The following is a 23362-nucleotide window of genomic DNA, read 5'->3' as shown; positions in this document are numbered from 1 at the left end:
GCTATGCTAAGATATCGCTTTATAGGATTACAAATCCAAGACAAGAAGCTCTAATGTTGCTCCAATTTGACCTTAATTTTACCTCAATTTACCCCATAAATTTAGGCCCTGTGAGCTTTCCCTCCATTTTTACAGCACAAATGTCAATGTCAATACAACCGATGGTTAATGCAGCGTGTTCCAGGGGCCATGAGATCCTGCTCTCTGATTGGTCACTGCAACCCCCCCCTATCCCCCAGCCCATCACTGCTTATTTACCCTTATGTTAAGCAGTTAAGTTTTAGCTGTGACGGCTGAGACAGGTCTACTAATGGATATCCTGATACTGGATGCAGGCCGGTTTCTGAACCTGTGAAGAAAGTCCTGTGCCTATAATAATAATAATAATAATAATAATAATATCATCACTGTATCATGACTAGCAAGTTAGCTTGTGGCTAAGGTGGTAGCTTGCGGCTAAGGCATTACCCTGTGGGTTGGGAAAATGTTGAGAACTTCAGGACACTATAACGCTGCAGATATGGTACTTCCAGAATGTTACATTTTCAGAAAAATGGAATTGTTAAAAAAAAGGAAACATTTGTAAATTAAATGATGAATTTTGTTGATAGTTACACCCTATACCACCACCACACCCACCACTTCTTTATTATTACCATTTTAATATTTATACTACAACTAAAACCACATGCCTAATACTCTGCAGGTCCTTCTCCCACCACCAAAACCGTCCTGTTTGATTCGTCGAGGCACTGACTCCCCAGCGCACAGCCAGCATCACTGTCTTCAGCAGTTTGTGCTACAGTAGCTCTTCTGTAGGATCACAACTGACAGCATGGCCTTAGGCTGAGGGAGTCTTGGGCACCCATGACCCAGTCACTGGTTCACCAGTTGTCTACTGCATACCGGCTACAAACCCCACAAGACCAGCCGTTTCGGACATGTTCTGACCCAGGCGTCTCGCCAGCACAATTTGACCCTTATTAAAGTCACTCAGATCCTTCCACGCGTGACCCTTCTGTGGATTCTGAGACTGCAGGATGCCGTATGTCCCCTAGGTTGTCAAAAGTATTTAGGATACTATGCTGTTTAACTGTGTTGTTTTTCTCGTTGTTTTTCAACGAGCCAGTTCTTTAAGATTTCAGTATAAAGCTAATGCACATATCTGAATGTATATAAAAGAGGAAGTGTGGCTGCCTCACTGAAATCCTGATCTCTCACACGCTCACTGTAACCTATATCCAGTAACCAGACACGGCGCGCGAGAGAGAAAGAGAAAGAGAGAGAGAGAGAGAGAGAGAGAGAGAGAGAGAGCTGTCTAGTGTAAGCTGGATTTAGAGGAAGCAACGAAAAATCACGTAATACATAATACCAGCGGAACATATTCATTTTCTTATAGGCTGAAACCTCAAAGCCAAAGCCCTTCACACGGCGAGAGGAAGGTCTGGGTTCACCAGAAAGGTGAGAAGAGTGGTGGGTGTGTGGCACAAGCACACACCAGATGAAGAGCAGAGGGGCTTGGTCACTTCCCCTCAGGACTCGTTAGATGTGAAGGGGAGTGTACAGCCCAGAGAGGGCAGGGTAAAGCTAGTGTGTGTGTGTGTGTGTTTGCTGGAGGGGGTGGATATGGTAGGGAGTAAGCTTTAGCCTTTACTTTTACTGAGTGCTGACAATCTGATTACACGGAAGCATTCACTTTCAGCCAGCCCGCAATAATGACATAAATATAAGCTTTCTACATAAGCTATTTTATTTATATATATATATATATATATATATATATATATATATATATATATATATATATATATATATACATACACACACACACACACACACATATAATGTATATGTAATATATTGGAGCAACTTCAATATATTCAGAAATTCCGCAGTGGGTCTTTACCAGATCTCACAATAACTACACATTACAATTAACTACGGGCAACAGCACACTGTGACATTACCATAAACATAAGCAGAACATTAAATGCTGCGCACAAGAACGTGGCTGGATCAGCAAACAGAGGGGCTTTAGGACCCTGAATCCGCGCTAATTGTCACGCTACTCTGTAATCTCAGCTGTCATGTTAAGACAAGCAGTGAGGAAGAGACCCTCACACAGATGTGGAATTTAACAAGATGCCCACTGCACTGCTCTATGTATAGAGAACATGCACACAAAATGCACACACACTTTCTAGCATCCAGCTTAAATTGCTAAAATATTCCTTAATCAGGAAAAATAATAATTATAATAATAATTTGATATGTATCATCAGTATTTCTTCATATCATTATGATATTTTATTAATGGCATATCGCCCACCCCTAACGACAGTGCATCTCCTACAGCCTAAAAGATATTAATATATAGTCACGTCTCAATAGAAGGTATTTTCTGATGAGACGATAGCAGGGGTCATTTTTTCCATTTTTGTCCCCCTCAGGTGTAATATTTGTGGGGGGTCCAGGGGCAAAACAATGCCTATTACTCAAATATTCCTTTAAAAGGAGAATTCACTCATCATCTCCCCATGTTCGTTCTCTCACTGGGTGAGGGGGTCAGGTTAGGGTGGCCAAATCAAACACCCTGGGCTTTCTGCACTTTGGGCCTGCAGAGCATACTCGAATTACGCGGCCGCTTAGGGCCCCAACGCCACCACGGGGACGCACCCCAAGAGGACCAAGATATCATGATTAAAAAAATCTATATTTAAAAATCAATCACATTCATCACATAAAAGCCAGTTAATATTAATTCATTTTCTACTGTTGGCTGCTGCCACTGTTGCGCAAATGCAGATACGTGCTGCTCGGTTGGTCGATAAAGTTCCAGGCGCTTCAGCGTTTCCCTATGGAATCATGAAGCATCTGGTGCTGAGGTGGTGGGATGGGGGGGGGGGGGGGGGGTTGGGGGGGGTGCCCCTAAATGTAAATCTGCTTAGGCCCCCATAAAGGCTTGGGCCAGCCCTGCAAACAATGGTTCTTTAAGGAACTAATAGTGGTTCTTCTGCGGCATCACTCAAAGAAACCTTTCAATCACCGCTATTTCAAAGCGCGCAGTTTATCTTTTCCCAGTGAGGCATCTTTAAAAGGGTCTTTGAATATTAATATTTAATAATAAACTTGATCATTATTCAACAGCCCTGCATAAAAAATATTCAAATAGCACCAACGCGCATCCAAATGGTTTGACTATTTTCTTCTGTAGTAGGTGGTCAATTATAATTTTTTTTTTAAAAATATGATCATCATGTATATGGCTATTGCAATAATTCAATCTAACATGATTATGGCTGATCATGGTTTTACATATGCAAATATTATGACCACCGTACCTAATAGTGGGAATAGCCACCCTTGGCTCTGGTGACACCAGCGATACGCCGTGGCATGGACTGTATTAGGTGGAGGAAGGTAGGGGTTATAGGGGTTGACTGGTCCACAGTGGCGCGTCATTTGCTCTGTACCGCGGGGTCCCCACTGGTAGGCTGTTTGGGGGAGGAGGGGGTTAATATGCGAGTCCATTCTCGGTACACATTTACTACAGCGGCTCTAGAACACCCTACAAAGTGTCACAGACCATCACAGTCGTATGAGAAAATGATGAAATCCCCCCTCCACCGGTTTGGAAGGATCTCTGTCCGGCCCCTGGAAACCACTTAACCTGAGCAACACGTATTATTAAATAATGAATAATGAAACAGTTCCCAGCAATTAACCAGGGCTGTGTTAAGTCCTAGTTTCCATACTATTTATAACCTGTAACCACACGGAACAGCTTCTCTAGAAGTACTGTTAACCGTGGAGGAACTGGACACTTCTTCCTTTTTAAAATCCTTCAGACCTCTCCTTATTAGGACCACACATGTGTATGAGCAAGCAGGAACAAAGAGAAGCCTCTGAAGTATTAAGGTAACTGTGAGTTAAAAGAGCCACGGACAATGTTTTACTTCCAGTTTTATCTCACAGTATCTCACGGACACGGACTGGGATGTCTCAGCAAGACGGTCGTGTTAGCAAGGCATGTCTTTAATAATCAATGAATTTCCAACGTTTAGAAACGTTCTGATTCTTTACAACTCGTACTAACGCTCATCTCCCTCATCAGAGGGTTAAGGTCCTTGTTCAAGGGCCCAACAGTGGTAGCGTGACGAGCCTGAGCCACCACTGCTCTTAGAGAAGCTGCACATGAATCATTACAATTCTGAAAAATTCCTTTTCGGACACCACTGCAGAATGGCGGAACCTCAAAAGTACCTCGTTATATAGGCAAGAGGGCACAGTTATGGGCATGGGTAATCAAAGCAAGGCAATCATCTCAGCTCATCCCAAACAATGGCCACAAGGCAGGGAAAAGGCAATAAGAACAAGAAGCCAAGTGCCTTCAGCTTGCATTTTTCTACAGTGCAGAATCTTACAAAGAAAAATGGCAGTTCAGGGGAACTGTGGAGGTCAAAGTGGGATCTGGAGGGCCAGGAAAACCCAAATCCCCAATTTCAGCCGAGTCAAGAGGGTGGTGTACTGTTCCAAAAATCTGTATGGAAGAGTTAGAAGAAGGTAACAATGACAAATGTGTGTATGTAGTGACAACATGTTCTATACGGTTATATATACATATATACATAAGGTAAAGGTAAAGGTAAAGGTGCACGTATTCGTCACTGTACAGTGTGGACTGTACAGCGAAATGTGTCCTCCGCATTTAACCCATCTGGTAGTGAACACACTCACACACACACACACATATATACATACACATACAGTATCATATCAGTTTCTCTGGTTTTACTATTTATAGGCAATGTGTTTAGGAAAATCAACTAAAAACAACTGCTCAAATAATGCAAAGAAACTATTACAATAATTATAATGCAAGGAAGTGATTGAAATTTAAACACAGTACTAATATTTGAACATTGAGAGCATTCAAAAATCACTATGGTGAAATAACCTTGACTGCCAATCACAGCTCTGATGTCTCGGCAGGCTCTCCACTAGTCTTAAACATTGCCTGGAATAAACTCTCTGCCATACACGTAGAGATGCAAGTTTAGGAGGAAAAAGTAAGTGGTCTTCTGGGTTTTTAGTTTCCAGAGCTGTATCTTCTTGCCACAACTGCACTAAGGGTCACTGATATTAGCTTTTTTGAGGAAATTGAGGATCAGGGTCAAGTGATTATTCTGTTCTGTACTGGGTTGCCAGATCCATTTAAAACCCTCCGAGTCAAACCCTTAAAGCGTAGACAAAATATAAGGCTGTTTCTGTATTAAGAGCATTACTGTAATGCCATTCTGAAAAGCCAGCCAAAATCAGCTCTACGAAATAAGACTAAGCTGCAGCGGGAGCGGTCCACAAGACGGTCAACTGAGACGAACCGGACCATTTGGCTAACGGGTTCTGGCAGCGCCTGTTCCTACGTTCTGTAGAAGGATTGCGGCTGCAGAATCAGATAGAAGAGGACGGAACAGAGCCGAATTTAAGTCTGGGGAAAAAAAAAAAAAAAATATATATATATATATATATATATATATATATATATATGGGCTGACGACGGAAGCTGAAGCTGGGGTACGAGAGCAGAAAGCTGGGGCCTGGGGCACTGCAGTGTTATGAAAAGCTTTTGTATACGAGAGTTTCATTGTCTGAAGCTCTCTCTTCACCCCCCCCACCACCCCCCACTCCCTCCCTCCTTACTGCACTGCCGTGGATTATCCACTGGGATTTACCTTTTGATGGAGTGATATTATTAAAACACCTGCTTGCTCTCTTTTTTTGCCCCCAGGGGCCCTTCCATGGGGGAAATCCCATACATCATGCCCTTATACCCGCTAACAACGGCGGGATGCAGGTTAGACCAGGAGTGGGGATTTGATTTACTGCGCACGGCTTGCAAAGCGAAACTTCACACTGCTCCTAAGCCATCCGGCTGAGCACTACACGCCTGGTTAACATACAGAAGGTAGACGCATGATTTCTGGCAACGTCCTAACTGCCTGTCACCTGCTGATTAGGGTCCCTGCACACTGAGAGTCACTGAGGAAAGGGAACATTGACGAATCCGGGACATACAATATATGTGGCCAAATGTTTGTGGACAAGAATTTGAATTTCAAAATGACCACAAACGTCTGTTCTGTGTCTATCTAGTAAAGGCTCATTCACCCATGTTCATTTAAAAGAGGGTGGAGGGTCTGATAGATAAGGTCACGTTCTAAAAAACAGGCCCAACAACAACGAGTTACAAGCGACATGCTTAGCTCGACTGGAGGGGGAAAAAAGCAAACCTGGAGCCTAAAAAGAGCGGAAAAACACTCCTAGGACCATTTGCTCCACTTCGTGCTCTTAGATATGAGGCTTTATCCTCTAAAAGTGTGTGATTTGAGCCTCAGGTAGCCGGTGTCTTATTATCTGGTTAAAAACTTCAATTCCCAGCTGTAATGTGGCCCAGCTGAAAACAGGTGAAGCAGGCAGACTTTTCTTCTTTAAGCCATAGCATACGATGTCAAACAGCATACAGTTTATTAATATACAGCTATTAATGCAGCGTGCCTGATGCTTTAAATTGGCTTTAAAGCTTTGCATTCTCACGTACATCTACCCCAGGAGCCCTCTCCATCCCGGTCCATGGAGAAGGCCACCAAAAAAAAAAAAAAAAAAAAAAAAAAAACACCAGCGCACTGGGAGCTGTGGGCAAGCCTCTAAAAGCGAGCCAGGCTGTTTGTTTTTGTTTTCTGCCACTTCCGCTCCAACGGTTTATCTGTGTCCTGGGCCGACAGTTGCTGTACTGAGGCATTTATTTGCTTGGTAATTTCAACGGGGCAGCGGTACAGTCAGCATTTTATTCTCATGGTTCAGGAACCACCATGGAATTCAGAGTGAACTCCAGGGAAATTCCAGCTGTGTGTTTCCCCCCCCCCCCCCTTCCCTCTGTTTCTCTCACACACTCATTTCCACACTATTTGTCATAGTCCAGCAACACAAGACCTAGCACGAACTAGCGTTTACTGATCTGTGTGTGCGTGTGTGTGTGTGTGTGTGTGTGTGTGTTTGTAGGCATGTACAGTGGTGTGGTTTGCCACGATACGATCAAGCCATATAACTTCACTGCTTCAATGGTTTGCCTGAAGTTCATGTGACTACCGGTTCAATACCCATAACCGTATTACTCAGTCCCCGAAGCCCAGAATTAAACAGGACAGATGAGCAGAGGGATGCATTCGTTAGGTAGGGTTAAGCTTATTTTAACACACAGGGTATTGGCTATATATAAAAGATATTTCATATATACATCCTAAATATAAATCCTATTTGGTTGTTTATACACAAACACACACACACACACACAGACACATAACCGGTTAGTCAAGAATGAAGGAAAGAAAAAAAAAATGCTGGGAAATAATCCTGGAGAAAATCCCACCGTTTATGAACTCTGTAAAGCTTATAATAGAGAAATGAGTGGATATATATGGAGGAAGGGTAGAGATTCCTCATTTTACTATGTTAAAGGTTAGGTTTAGGTGTAGATTACAGTAATGTCTGGTTTGACGAACCGTCTGGGGTTTTTCCTTCGCCGCTAGAGGTCACGCCTCTAGCAATGGGTCGTTTTACAAGACCATAACGACCGACCAATGTGGACGCTTTCACTAGAAGATCAGGCTGGTTTTCTTCAAAACCTGGCACCACATGATGTTACAAACAGATGCAAGCAGACCTCCAAGTCCTGCAAGTTGTGAAATTGCACCACTGTTGGGCCCTTACGCAAGGCCCTTCACCCTCCCTGCTCCCTGGGCGCCGCAGCGATGGCAGCCCACCGCTCTGGGCATGCGTGCTCACTGTCACTGTGCGTTTTTGCTCACTAGTGTGTATGTATGCGTGTGTGTTCGTTTACTGCATGGATGGGTTAAAGGCGGAGGCCAAATTCCATCTGGTTGTCCTGTCTTATCATGAGTTTTGGGCGCCCATGACCCCGTCACTGGGTCAGCGGATTCCTTCCTTGGAGCACTTCAGATAGGTACTAACCACTGCATACCAGAAAAACCTCACAAGACCTGCCTGCCTGATGTTCTGGAGATGCTCTGGCCCAGTCGTCTAGCCGTGACAGTTTGGCTCCTCAGAGTGACTCAGATTCACCTGTCAGTTTTAATGTTCTGGCTGATTAGTGTGTAACTCTACTTGCAGGCCAACATTATGAGATGCAAGATCAGCTGCCCTACATTCTGCGCAACTGTACATCACACATTTCAGTCAAACTGTATTATTATTAATTTTATTCTTATATTATACTTTTATATAATTGTTTTCTTATTTTTGTAATATATATATATTAATTTATTATGTATACACACACACACACTTGCATTCTGAACTACACATGCCTTATTATAACATCCAATGAATTATACTGATATTCAAGCCCTTGACGTTGACGATCCCGAGACCTAGCCACTAATTAAAAGCCTAATGCTTGTTGACATGAGTCTAAATGAGTCCAATCTCTAACCAAAAGGCCTATTTGCAAGTTTCTACTCGTGTAATAACTCGTACTCTTCCACTGCGGCCTCTCCGAGTTAATACACTGCTGCCGTACAGATGCAGGGCTACAGGCGATGCTGTACCACAATGTGGACTCAGCTGAGCTCCGGATCTATTAATAACTCAAAAGAGGCCTGAGGTTCAGCCACTCTCCAAATCACATTACAGCGCAGTCCTCCACCAGGCACTGAGGCACTGGGACCCTGAGCCACTAACGACTGGAGAGGAAAAGCCAGTATTTTCGGGTTATTTTTAGCCTTATTATCACCCGTCCAAACCCTGCCAACACGGACCACCTACATCCACAGGGGCTCTAATATAACCAGTTCACAGAGCCCCAAAACGATTCTGGCAGCTACCCGACAGACCTTCAAGCAAAAAAAAAAAAAAAACCCAGCTCCATCAGTACTAGCGTGCTAAGCTCTGCCACCAGCTCCTCAGCACTGAGCTTTTCTGAGATGGACATTCCTTCCACCCAGGGAGAACAGGTGATAATGCACTACAGCGAGACCGGCACCCAGGATACAGGACGTCTATCCATCATCCCAGCACAACCTGACAAACCTGCCAGTGGGAATTCCCAGTAGCAGCTTTAAATAGGATGATGGAGGCCATTAAAGGAATAGTTTGGGGGGAAAAAAATCACCTCCGCACATTGTTCTCCCCACCTTACATGTAGCTGATCACTCAAGAGATGTTTGAGAGGTTAGCTTTCTGTGACTACCCAGCAGCTAACAGAACCCCCCAATGTAAACTCTAAATCATCACACAAATGCCTCAAACCATGTCTGACCCAACATTCTAAACATGCATAGATATTCATATAGTCGAGTCTCAAGTCTGTGAGATGTCAGTCAGAGCTGATTCTCGAGTCTCGTCTCTCATTGGGTGAGAGTCCAAGGAGAGTTTAAAATTTCTGGTAAGACCAAGTCTGAGTCTCAAATTTTAAACTCTGAGCCTCTGGGCGAAAGTCCGAGTCGAGTTTCGAATTTCAGGGCGAAAGTCCGAGTCTAGCGTTAAATTTTAGGGCGAAAGTCTGAGCCGAATTGAGCATTAAATTCAAGGGCGAAAGTCCGAGTCGAGCGTTAAATTTCAGGGCGAAAGTCCGAGTCGAGCGTTACATTTCAGGGCGAAAGTCTGAGCCGAATTGAGCATTAAATTCAAGGGCGAAAGTCCGAGTCGAGCGTTAAATTCCAGGGCGAAAGTCCGAGTCGAGAGTTACATTTCAGGGCGAAAGTCCGAGTCGAGTCGAGCGTCACATTTCAGGGCGAAAGTCCGAGTTGAGTCGAGCGTCACATTTCAGGGCAAAAGTCCGAGTTGAGTCGAGCGTCACATTTCAGGGCAAAAGTCCGAGTTGAGTCAAGCGTCACATTTCAGGGCGAAAGTCCGAGTTGAGTCGAGAGTCACATTTCAGGGTGAAAGTCCGAGTTGAGTCGAGCGTCACATTTCAGGGCGAAAGTCTGAGTTGAGTCGAGCGTCACATTTCAGGGTGAAAGTCCGAGTTGAGTCGAGCGTTACATTTCAGGGCGAAAGTCTGAGTTGAGTCGAGCGTCACATTTCAGGGCGAAAGTCTGAGTCGAGCGTCACATTTCAGGGCGAAAGTCTGAGTTGAGTCGAGCGTCACATTTCAGGGCGAAAGTCCGAGTTGAGTCGAGCGTCACATTTCAGGGCGAAAGTCTGAGTTGAGTCGAGCGTCACATTTCAGGGTGAAAGTCCGAGTTGAGTCGAGCGTTACATTTCAGGGCGAAAGTCTGAGTCGAGCGTCACATTTCAGGGCGAAAGTCTGAGTTGAGTCGAGCGTCACATTTCAGGGCGAAAGTCCGAGTTGAGTCGAGCGTTACATTTCAGGGCGAAAGTCCGAGTTGAGTCGAGCGTTACATTTCAGGGCGAAAGTCCGAGTTGAGTCGAGCGTCACATTTCAGGGTGAAAGTCCGAGTTGAGTCGAGCGTCACATTTCAGGGTGAAAGTCCGAGTTGAGTCGAGCGTCACATTTCAGGGCGAAAGTCCGAGTTGAGTCGAGCGTTACATTTCAGGGCGAAAGTCCGAGTTGAGTCGAGCGTCACATTTCAGGGCAAAAGTCCGAGTTGAGTCGAGCGTCACATTTCAGGGCAAAAGTCTGAGTTGAGTCGAGCGTTACATTTCAGGGCGAAAGTCCGAGTTGAGTCGAGCATCACATTTCAGGGCGAAAGTCCGAGTTGAGTCGAGCGTTACATTTCAGGGCGAAAGTCCGAGTTGAGTCGAGCGTCACATTTCAGGGCGAAAGTCCGAGTTGAGTCGAGCGTTACATTTCAAGGCAAAAGTCAGAGTCGAGCGTTACATTTCAGGGTGAAAGTCTGAGTTGAGTCGAGCGTCACATTTCAGGGCAAAAGTCTGAGTTGAGTCGAGCGTCACATTTCAGGGCGAAAGTCCGAGTTGAGTCGAGCGTTACATTTCAAGGCAAAAGTCAGAGTCGAGCGTTACATTTCAGGGTGAAAGTCTGAGTTGAGTCGAGCGTCACATTTCAGGGCAAAAGTCTGAGTTGAGTCGAGCGTTACATTTCAAGGCAAAAGTCTGAGTCGAGCGTTACATTTCAGGGTGAAAGTCCGAGTCGAGTCGAGTGTTACATTTCTGGGTGAAATTTCTGGGGGGGGAGGGGGTTAATAAAATGCACTCACCAGGATTCTGTTTTCCACCTTGTCCCCTTTGATCTCCAGTTTAACTCTCTTCTTAACCGCCAGCTTGATCTTCCTCCCCACAGCATCCCTCACACTCTCTGCAGCGAGAACAGAAAATCAGAACACTTCAGATGTGACCGGACGGGAAAAGCAGCAGCATTCTTAATTTAGGCAGACTACTCAAAGGTGGAAGATAAGAGCTTTCCATTGAGACATCCCTACATGGGCATGACTCAACACTAGCTGGAGGAAAATGTTCTGCAGTCTGGTCTGGAAACAAGAAACAACCAACTGTTCTGCTTTTACCAAAAGATAAGTGTACACTGCCTCACTGCCTCTCCACAGTCTTCAAACAGACAAGTTATCCAAGTCAGGTCCTAAATTACCACATTTAATGAAATACAGCCCCAAAATGCCTGCTGTATCTTAGAATATTATGCCTCAAAAAGCCGAATTTAACTGTTTCAGATTACTTTAATTAATCAACCAGGCACTGACTCATAACTCATTTAACTAAACTCAGTTTTAAGTTTAGCCTCAGAATAGCAGATTTAACTAGACACTGCCTCATTATCCATTTAACCAAGTTCATACTCAACCCGCCTGATTCAGCCAAGTTCATCATCAACATGCCTGAGTTTAGTCTCAACACGCCTGATTCAGCCCAGTTTAGCCTCAACACGCCTGATTCAGCCCAGTTTAGCCTCAACACGCCTGATTCAGCCAAGTTCATCCTCAACACGCCTGATTCAGCCCAGTTCATCCTCAACACGCCTGATTCAGCCAAGTTCATCCTCAACACGCCTGAGTTTAGCCTCAACACGCCTGAGTTTAGCAAAGTTCATCCTCAACATGCCAGATTCAGCCCAGTTTAGCCTCAACACGCCTGAGTTTAGCCTCAACACGCCTGAGTTTAGCCTCAACACGCCTGAGTTTAGCCAAGTTTAGCCTCAACACGCCTGATTCAGCCAAGTTCATCCTCAACACGCCTGAGTTTAGCCTCAACACGCCTGAGTTTAGCCTCAACACGCCTGAGTTTAGCCAAGTTTAGCCTCAGCACGCCTGATTCAGCCAAGTTCATCCTCAACACGCCTGAGTTTAGCTTCAACACGCCTGAGTTTAGCCTCAACACGCCAGATTCAGCCCAGTTTAGCCTCAACATGCCTGATGTAGCCAAGTGTAGCCTCAACACGACTGATTCAGCCTCAACACGACTGATTCAGCCAAGTTTAGCCTCAACATGCCTGAGTTTAGCCTCAACACGCCAGATTCAGCACAGTATAGCCTCAACATGCCTGATGTAGCCAAGTGTAGCCTCAACACGACTGATTCAGCCTCAACACGACTGATTCAGCCTCAACACGACTGATTCAGCCTCAACACGACTGATTCAGCCAAGTTTAGCCTCAACCTGCCTGAGTTTAGCCTCAACACGACTGATTCAGCCAAGTTTAGCCTCAACATGCCTGAGTTTAGCCTCAACCTGCCTGAGTTTAGCCTCAACCTGCCTGAGTTTAGCCAAGTTTAGCCTCAACATGCCTGATTCAGCCAAGTTCAGCTTCAACCCGCCTGAGTTTAGCCTCAACACGCCTGAGTTTAGCCTCCACATGCCTGAGTTTAGCCTCAACCTGCCTGAGTTTAGCCTCAACCTGCCTGAGTTTAGCCTCAACACGCCTGAGTTTAGCCAAGTTTAGCCTCAATACGCCTGAGTTTAGCCAAGTTTAGCCTCAACATGCCCGATTCAGCCAAGTTCAGCTTCAACCCGCCTGAGTTTAGCCTCTACATGCCTGAGTTTAGCCTCCACATGCCTGAAGTAGCCAAGGCAATGTCAAAGTCAAATGTCAAATAACTCCCCTAGTTAGGCAGTGCTGAACTTATGTTTGAGCATCCTATCCTAGACAGCAGCAGACTGGAAAACAGGTTAGAGAGGTAAAATGGATTCTGCCGTCGTCACCTTCTTGAAGCGCGATAAAATAAATAAAAAAAATCCTCCCACAGCACAACATTGGTCTCAGCTTTCCTCCACCCCCTCCTCAGCCTGACAATATGGAGAACCTCCACAGCAGTCAGAGAGCTACTCTACTGTTCTGCTAAAATTGATTCTCCACACCCTCGCTGAGCCTCTTCCACCCATGAGAAGGGGCTTACGGGAGAAGTGGGTCATGTATGCTGCCATGCTGCAGTCTCGATTTCGGAAGTCCTTTGGTGAATTAATGGCTTTTGGAATATGGCACTCTTCCGTCAGCGTGGATTTCTGAGAGGGTATGTTTTTTGGGCTGCAGAACGTCCAATACAAGGTGGCGACGGCCCTGATCAGACATGTCACATAACTTCACTGGACCGCTGAACATACCTGCAGGAGAACGCCTCGCTACGCTGATATCTACGCTAAATATCAGGCAGCGATCAGCGGAAAATGCTGAGTCAGATGATGGGACAGTGAAAAAGAATGATTACTGTTACAAATCTGCCCTAAAACAACAAACGCTCATACAGTGTGACATCATTGGGGGGTTTGAGTAGTTTGAGGATTAGGGCCTACATTAAAAGCAGCTCATTTTAAAGCAGCATTATGCAAAATTTGGCATTTCTTGCTCCTGGGCTCCCCCTACAGTCAGGAAGAGTAATGCATGCTTTGAGCACCACTAAAAAAACATGATTTTCACATGCGTCTTACAAGCTGAGAGATACCGAACCGGTCTCAGAAGTGATAGGAGCATGTGGACTAAGGTAGCAGAGTATTATTACAGGATGTTACATAAATGTGGCTCACGTTACACAGCGTCACGCAATTCTCGCAAAGCCACAGTGCAGTTTCTGCCACGCCGAGCACAGAGTAGCCACAATAGCTGTGCTACTCCACCTAATACGTGTCAGTGGAGCATCAACATGCTTTTGAAGCAGTTCCTTTAAGGTAAAAATACTACATTCTGCTGCTTTAAAGAAAAGCATCAGACTGGAAGCATCTGATCTCGCTCCAATCAGCCAGTCCTCAGGGTTGCACTATCAGGAAAAGAAAGTGGGGTCAAGCCATGTTTACTGTGCTAGTCAGCATCCCAACAGCCTCTCTCTCACTTACACACCAGGTGACAGCCCTCACCACATCCTCTGTACTGAAGGAGAACAATGCTCCTGTCTCCTCTCAGCGCCGCCGGCCGCTTGTGTTGGGCCGGTCAAACAATGCAGCCGCTTTCTCTTCCTCGTTACGCTGAGGACTAATTGCCCATTGTTTCACGCGCTGCCAATGGGATCCCTTTTCTACAGCCCTGTCAGTGCACCGGCCTTTCTCTTCCCTGCCCTGTATCTGCACTGACACACTGCAACGGCAGTCTGCAGAGACGGCATTACCAGATGAGACTTGGATGGATGGAAGCATGGATGGGCTGAGCGAGCTGCCCTCTGTATACTGAGTGCCTCTCCTCCTGCACGTGATCGATTGAGGCAGTGCACAAACAAGACATATAAACACGCATGCTGAAGCAGTGCAACATGAGCAACGCATGGCCTTTAACTGGGTTAGATGAGTAGATGAGCTTCCATTAGTTCATTTCTTTTGTGTGGCTTCTCTGTTCTTACTGGGTTCTCCATTAGCACCGTTCATTAAGGTCAAGCTCTGTTTTCTTCTGTACGAAATCCAAAGCCAGAATGTGCATATCTGCCCAGTCGGGGACAGGTGCAGGACACAGGTCCAAACACATTAAGAGAAATTAGTGTCCACATGCTGTTGGTCTCAAAGCTCCCTTATATATTCATTAGGGCTGCATGATGTTGGGAAAAAATAGAATATTATATCGTCAGTTGCTATAGAAACGCTGACCAACTGCACATATCATTGCACATATCACAGTGCAATATTCAACTGGATAAAGTACTTAGCATAGGACAGTCTCAGGATAGCAGTTTTTAAGAAAACTCAGCCATAATGACAGACAGCCATATTCCCCATTACTGTTGAACCCAGATGGAATTTGGCTTTCACCTTTAACCCATCAACAGAGAGGGTGAAGGGCTCAAGGGCTCAAGGGCCCACAACAGTGGCAGCTTGCAGAGCCCGGGTATCAAACCCACAACCTATCTTGTAGATATAACTTGTAGGTCATGGACAATTAGAAAACAGCTGTCATATGACATGTTTGCTATACTTCTTGCGAATGGTGATGCCAAACTGATCTACTGTGCAGCCCTAGTATTCATATAGACGATCAGGCAGTGATGAAGACCCAGGAGCTTTGAGATGAAGAGTGCACACAAATTCATTTTGAAAGGTGATCTTCCGCTCAGGTACTTACTGGGTTTACGGATATGCTCAGGTTTAGACTGGATGTTTAGGATGCTAGTAATAACAGGAGTACAGATGCACCACATCTGAGATGCAGAACTTGCTGTGAAAGCTCTACATCCGTGCAAGGGTACCTAAAGTTCCTCCCACAAGCAGCAGAGTAGTGGTAAACCCAGTGAGGAAAAGGGAACGCAACAGGGTTGCCAATGTCCTCTTTAAATATCTCTTAATAGCCCCCAGGATTGGTCCAAAATCCACCTGGAACAATGCGGTGCTAAGGGCGCTGTCCAGCTGAGGACAATTCTTACTTCTGTCGGTATTTTTGACAGTGATGATTGGAAGGATGGGTGGATGGATGGGTGGGTGGATGGATGGATGGATGGATGGGTGGATGGGTGGGTGGATGAATGGATGGATGGATGGATGGATGGGTGGAGACATCTGGTACTAAAAGTCTAAAATCGTATAGTAGAATCACACATTCATGAAGATACCTGAAGACACCAGCTTTTCCACAGTGGTTCTGAACCACTCGGCGCTTTAGCCTGGGATAAGTATCACAATATGTCTTCCCGAGCTCTGCCAAGTTCGCCAAGTTGATGAAAGCTGATCTGCACAAAACCCAATCAACCAGGACTGATCATGATCAGCTGATCCAGATCCAGATCGTGTCATTATGGTTAAAGCATGATGATGAAGACAACCTCATACGACCCAGACCCAGTCAGAGCCACCAGTAGTTCTAACAGAGAAGTTCCCCCTGGCTGTGTTCAGGCACGAGCATCGCTCAACAGATGAAACACACCAGCAGCATCCGGTCTACACTGACTCACAGATAACAAGAAGGACCAGAAGAAAAAGAAGAAGATGATCAAGATCATGGTGAAAAAGAAATGGATAGATGTTAGAAGAAGATGATGAAGCATAAGAAGGAGAAGAAGAATAACAACAAGATGAAGAAGAAGTGAGACGATTGAGAAGATGAAGATGAAGGATTAAAGGAGAATAATGAGGATGAGCTTCAGGTACTTCTGCCTCAGGTTAACAAAATTACATCACCCCACCTATATCTATCTATCAATCAATCTATCTATCAATCGATTGATCGATTGATTAGTTAATCAATAACAGATTAAAACTGATCCTAATCTTTATCAAAGGCTTTTCATTTTTAATCCAATCTCACATTAATGCTGAGTGTAACAAAAAAGGCTTATCCCCTATGTCTGGTCTAGCCCTTTAAGGACTGGCTATCCAAGCTACTACCATCCAGCCCCACACACACACACACACACACCCCACAATGAAGCCTCTTCAGACTGACTGTGAGCACATCGGCCATACAGCTCCCAACACAAAAGATACCGAGTGCACCTTCCCTCCAGTCTCACACCGGCCTAACGAGACTACATGTGGGGATGCTGGGATCAGAACCCCCTCCTAACCCGCGGTCCACCCGCCGCTCGGTTCACACGGAGAATCGGTTGACTGCTCGGTGCTGCGAGCGCATGCGGTCCTTACCCAGCACTTCTCTGGGCACGTGAGACGCCTCCTCGCTCATTTTGCCAATTCGGCTTTTGTTTTGTTGTCCTCTTCAGACGCTGGACACTATTTGCAAGCGATGCAGAGTCCGGCCACAAAACACGGGCTGAAGACGCGAGCTGGACACCAGGTGCAGCCGTAGATCCGGGACATCGCGCGCCTCCGAGCCGTTCTCTCGCCCGCGACGGTACTGTCTTCACGATGAGAGCCCCGTTCACCGGAGAGGCGTCACTCACAACCCGCCGCGGAGAACAAGCTGCGATTTACTCCGGCAGCGAGAGAGAGAGAGAGAGAGAGAGAGAGAGCGGCTGGCCCCGCCTCGCCCTGCATCACACCGACCGCGTTTAGCGCCTGACAAGAGGCGGTGGCGACATCTAGCGATGGGTTCACGCACAGCAAAGTGCTTTACACATAGACCTGACAGTATATCCAGCTGTTAGTCAAAGCGCTTCACATATAGACTGTTACAGTATATCCAGCTGTCAGTCAAAGCGCTTCACATATAGACTGTTACAGTATATCCAGCTGTCAGTCAAAGAGTTTTACATATGGACTGTTACAGTATATCCAGCTCTTAGTAAAAGAGTTTTACATATAGACTGTTACAGTATATCCAGCTGTTAGTAAAATAGTTTTACATATAGACTGTTACAGTATATCCAGCTGTTAGTAAAATAGTTTTACATATAGACTGTTACAGTATATCCAGCTGTCAGTCAAAGCGCTTCACATATAGACCCGTACAGTATATTCAGCTGTCAGTCAAAGCGCTTCACATATAGACCCATACAGTATATCCAGCTGTCAGTCAAAGTGTTTTACATATAGACCCGTACAGTATATCCAGCTGTCAGTCAAAGTGTTTTACATATAGACCCTTACAGTATATCTAGCTGTCAGTCAAATAGTTTTACATATAGACTGTTACAGTATATCCAGCTGTCAGTCAAAGAGTTTTACATATAGACTGTTACAGTATATCCAGCTGTTAGTCAAAGCGCTTCACATATAGACTGTTACAGTATATCCAGCTGTTAGTAAAAGTGTTTCACACATAGACATGCACAGTATATCCAGCTGTTAATCAAAGCGCTTCACATATAGACTGTTACAGTATATTAGCTGTCAGTCAAAGCGCTTGACATATAGATTGTTACAGTATATCCAGCTGTCAGTCAAAATGTTTTACATATAGACTGTTACAGTATATCCAGCTGTCAGTCAAAGAGTTTTACATATAGACTGTTACAGTATATCCAGCTGTCAGTCAAAGCACTTGACATATAGACTGTTACAGTATATCCAGCTGTCAGTCAAAGCACTTGACATAAAGACTGTTACAGTATATCCAGCTGTCAATCAAAGAGTTTTACATATAGACTGTTACAGTATATCCAGCTGTCAGTTGAAGAGTTTTGCATATAAACCGTTACAGTATATCCAGCTGTTAGTAAAAGTGTTTCACACATAGACACGCACACTATATCCCACTGTCAGTCAAATAGTTTTACATATAGACTGTTACAGTGTATCCAGCTGTCAGCCAAAGCGCTTCACATATAGACCCTTACAGTATATCCAGCTATCAGTGAAAGTGTTTTACACATAGACCCTTACAGTATATCCAGCTGTCAGTCAAAGTGCTTCACATATAGACTGTTACAGTATATCCAGCTGTCAGTCAAAGCGCTTCACATATAGACCCGTACAGTATATCCAGCTGTCAGTCAAAGTGTTTTACATATAGACCCTTACAGTATATCCAGCTGTCAATCAAAGTGTTTTACATATAGACTGTTACAGTCTATCCAGCTGTCAGTTGAAGAGTTTTACATATAGACTGTTACAGTATATCCAGCTGTCAGTCAAAGAGTTTTACATATAGACTGTTACAGTATATCCAGCTGTCAGTCAAAGTGTTTTACATATAGACTCTTACAGTATATCCAGCTGTCAGTCAAATAGTTTTACATATAGACTGTTACAGTATATCCAGCTGTCAGTCAAATAGTTTTACATATAGACCCTTACAGTATATCCAGCTGTAAGTCAAAGCGTTTTACATTAAGACCCTTACAGTATATCCAGCTGTCAGTCAAAGCGCTTCACATATAGACCTGTACAGTATATCCAGCTGTCAGTCAAAGGGCTTCACATATAGACCCGTACAGTATATCCAGCTGTCAGTCAGTGTTTTACATATAGACCCTTACAGTATATCTAGCTGTCAGTCAAATAGTTTTACATATAGACTGTTACAGTATATCCAGCTGTCAGTCAAAGAGTTTTACATATAGACTGTTACAGTATATCCAGCTGTTAGTAAAAGTGTTTCACACATAGACACGCACAGTATATCCCACTGTCAGTCAAATAGTTTTACATATAGACTGTTACAGTGTATCCAGCTGTCAGTCAAAGAGTTTTACATATAGACTGTTACAGTGTATCCAGCTGTCAGCCAAAGCGCTTCACATATAGACCCTTACAGTATATCCAGCTATCAGTCAAAGTGTTTTACAAATAGACCCTTACAGTATATCCAGCTGTCAGTCAAAGCGCTTCACATATAGACTGTTACAGTATATCCAGCTGTCAGTCAATGTTTTACATATAGACCCTTACAGTATATCTAGCTGTCAGTCAAATAGTTTTACATATAGACTGTTACAGTATATCCAGCTTTTAGTAAAAGTGTTTTACATATAGACCCTTACAGTATATCCAGCTGTCAGCCAAAGCGCTTCACATATAGACTGTTACAGTATATTCAGCTGTCAGTCAAAGTGCTTGACATATAGATTGTTACAGTATATCCAGCTGTTAGTCAAAATGTTTTACATATAGACTGTTACAGTATATCCAGCTGTCAGTCAAAGCGCTTGACATATGGACTGTTACAGTATATCCAGCTCTTAGTCAAAGCGCTTCACATATAGACTGTTACAGTATATCCAGCTGTCAGTCAAAGCTCTTGACATATAGACTGTTACAGTATATCCAGCTGTCAGTCAAAGCGCTTCACATATAGACTGTTACAGTATATCCAGCTATCAGTCAAAGTGTTTTACACATAGACCCTTACAGTATATCCAGCTGTCAGTCAAAGCGCTTCACATATAGACCCGTACAGTATATCCAGCTGTCAGTCAAAGAGTTTTACATATAGACCTTTACAGTATATCCAGCTTTCAGTCAAAGTGTTTTACATATAGACCCTTACAGTATATCTAGCTGTAAGTCAAAGTGTTTTACATATAGACTGTTACAGTATATCCAGCTGTCAGTTGAAGAGTTTTACATATAGACTGTTACAGTATATCCAGCTGTTAGTAAAAGTGTTTCACACATAGACACGCACAGTATATCCAGCTGTCAGTCAAAGAGTTTTACATATAGACTGTTACAGTATATCCAGCTTTTAGTAAAAGTGTTTTACATATAGACCCTTACAGTATATCCAGCTGTCAGCCAAAGCGCTTCACATATAGACCCTTACAGTATATCCAGCTGTCAGTCAAAGAGTTTTACATATAGACCTTTACAGTATATCCAGCTGTCAGTCAAAGTGTTTTACATATAGACTGTTACAGTCTATCCAGCTGTCAGTCAAAGAGTTTTACATATAGACTGTTACAGTATATCCAGCTGTCAGTCAAAGAGTTTTACATATAGACTGTTACAGTATATCCAGCTGTCAGTCAAAGTGTTTTACATATAGACTCTTACAGTATATCCAGCTGTCAGTCAAATAGTTTTACATATAGACTGTTACAGTATATCCAGCTGTCAGTCAAAGTGTTTTACATATAGACCCTTACAGTATATCTAGCTGTCAGTCAAATAGTTTTACATATAGACCCTTACAGTATATCTAGCTGTAAGTCAAAGTGTTTTACATATAGACTGTTACAGTGTATCCAGCTGTCAGTTGAAGAGTTTTACATATAGACTGTTACAGTATATCCAGCTGTTAGTAAAAGTGTTTCACACATAGACACGCACAGTATATCCAGCTGTAAGTCGAAGAGTTTTACATATAGACTGTTACAGTATATCCAGCTTTTAGTAAAAGTGTTTCACACATAGACACGCACAGTATATCCAGCTGTCAGTCGAAGAATTTTACATATGGACTGTTACAGTATATCCAGCTGTCAGTCAAAGAGTTTTACATATAGACTGTTACAGTATATCCAGCTGTCAGTCAAAGTGTTTTACATATAGACCCTTACAGTATATCTAGCTGTCAGTCAAGTAGTTTTACATATAGACTGTTACAGTGTATCCAGCTGTCAGCCAAAGTGCTTCACATATAGACCCTTACATTATATCCAGCTGTCAGTCAAAGGGTTTACATATAGACCTTTACAGTATATCCAGCTGTCAGTCAAAGTGTTTTACATATAGACCGTTACAGTATATCTAGCTGTCAGTCAAATAGTTTTACATATAGACCCTTACAGTATATCCAGCTGTAAGTCAAAGCGTTTTACATTAAGACCCTTACCGTATATCCAGCTGTCAGTCAAAGCGCTTCACATATAGACCCGTACAGTATATCCAGCTGTCAGTCAAATAGTTTTACATATAGACTGTTACAGTATATCCAGCTGTCAGTCAAAGTGTTTCACATATAGACTGTTACAGTATATCCAGCTGTCAGTTGAAGAGTTTTACATATAGACTGTTACAGTATATCCAGCTGTTAGTAAAAGTGTTTTACATATAGACCCTTACAGTATATCCAGCTGTCAGTCAAAGCGCTTCACATATAGACCCGTACAGTATATCCAGCTGTCAGTCAAATAGTTTTACATATAGACTGTTACAGTATATCCAGCTGTCAGTCAAAGTGTTTCACATATAGACTGTTACAGTATATCCAGCTGTCAGTTGAAGAGTTTTACATATAGACTGTTACAGTATATCCAGCTGTTAGTAAAAGTGTTTTACATATAGACCCTTACAGTATATCCAGCTGTCAGCCAAAGCGCTTCACATATAGACCCTTACAGTATATCCAGCTGTCAGTCAAAGAGTTTTACATATAGACCTTTACAGTATATCCAGCTGTCAGTCAAAGTGTTTTACATATAGACCCTTACAGTATATCTAGCTGTAAGTCAAAGTGTTTTACATATAGACCCTTACAGTATATCTAGCTGTCAGTCAAGTAGTTTTACATTTAGACTGTTACAGTGTATCCAGCTGTCAGCCAAAGTGCTTCACATATAGACCCTTACAGTATATCCAGCTGTCAGTCAAAGAGTTTTACATATAGACTGTTACAGTATATCCAGCTGTCAGTCAAAGTGTTTTACATATAGACCCTTACAGTATATCTAGCTGTCAGTCAAATAGTTTTACATATAGACCCTTACAGTATATCTAGCTGTCAGTCAAATAGTTTTACATATAGACACTTACAATATGTCTAGCTGTAAGTCAAATAGTTTTACATATAGACTGTTACAGTGTATCCAGCTGTCAGTTGAAGAGTTTTACATATAGACTGTTACAGTATATCCAGCTGTTAGTAAAAGTGTTTCACACATAGACACGCACAGTATATCCAGCTGTCAGTCAAAGAGTTTTACATATAGACTGTTACAGTATATCCAGCTGTCAGTCAAAGAATTTTACATATAGACTGTTACAGTATATCCAGCTGTCAGTCAAAGTGTTGTCCACAAAATAATACATTGAGGCCACAAAATAATAATTTGGATGCAGCACAATAATATATTAAGGCCATTAAATAATATATTGAGGCCTTGAGATAATATATAGAGACCACATAATAATATATTGAGGCCTTGAGATAATATATAGAGACCACATAATAATATATCGAGGCCTTGAGATAATATATAGAGACCACACAATAATATATTGAGGCCTGGAGATAATAACTAGAGGCCAATAAATAAAATATTAAGGCCACACAAAAGTATATTGAGGTCACAAAATAATATATTAAGACCACTAAATAATGCATTAAGGTCTAGAAATAATATGATGTTGCCACCCAATAATATATTAAGGACACTAAATAATATATTATGTCCAAAAATAATGTATTGAGGCCTTAGGATAATATATACAGGACACTACATAATACACTGATGAACTGAGAAAATATATAGAGACCAAAAAGTCATATATTGGGGCCACAAAATAATACAATGAGGCCTTGAGATAATATATTATTCCACAGAATATTAAGTTTTAAGTTGAGGTCTACAAAATAATATATTGAGGCCACAAAATAATATATTAAGGCCTTGAGATAATATATAGAGGCCAATAAATAAAATATTAAGGCCACAAAAATATATTGAGG

At 43.1% G+C, this 23362-nt stretch overlaps 1 protein-coding gene across 4 annotated transcripts in view; it reads right to left on the bottom strand.

The window, feature by feature from the left end:
• LOC140556378 (F-actin-uncapping protein LRRC16A-like) overlaps positions 1-17270 on the bottom strand; it is a 123116-nt gene extending 105846 nt beyond the window's left edge. For all 4 annotated transcript variants that reach the window (XM_072680221.1, XM_072680223.1, XM_072680224.1 and 1 more), the window contains exons 1-2: positions 16996-17270; positions 11196-11293 (exon numbers count right to left, since the gene is read on the bottom strand). In XM_072680221.1, the coding sequence (XP_072536322.1) occupies positions 11196-11293; positions 16996-17035 (138 nt within the window). In that variant the 5' untranslated portion in view covers positions 17036-17270. The remainder of the gene's footprint in view (positions 1-11195; positions 11294-16995) is intronic.
• Positions 17271-23362: the final 6092 nt, after the last annotated feature.

This window comes from Salminus brasiliensis, chromosome 5, assembly GCF_030463535.1.
Source record: "Salminus brasiliensis chromosome 5, fSalBra1.hap2, whole genome shotgun sequence".
NCBI classification, from domain to species: Eukaryota; Metazoa; Chordata; class Actinopteri; order Characiformes; family Bryconidae; genus Salminus; species Salminus brasiliensis.
The sequence above is the reverse complement of the archived record's forward strand: the minus strand, read 5'-3'. Positions and strand labels throughout refer to the sequence as shown.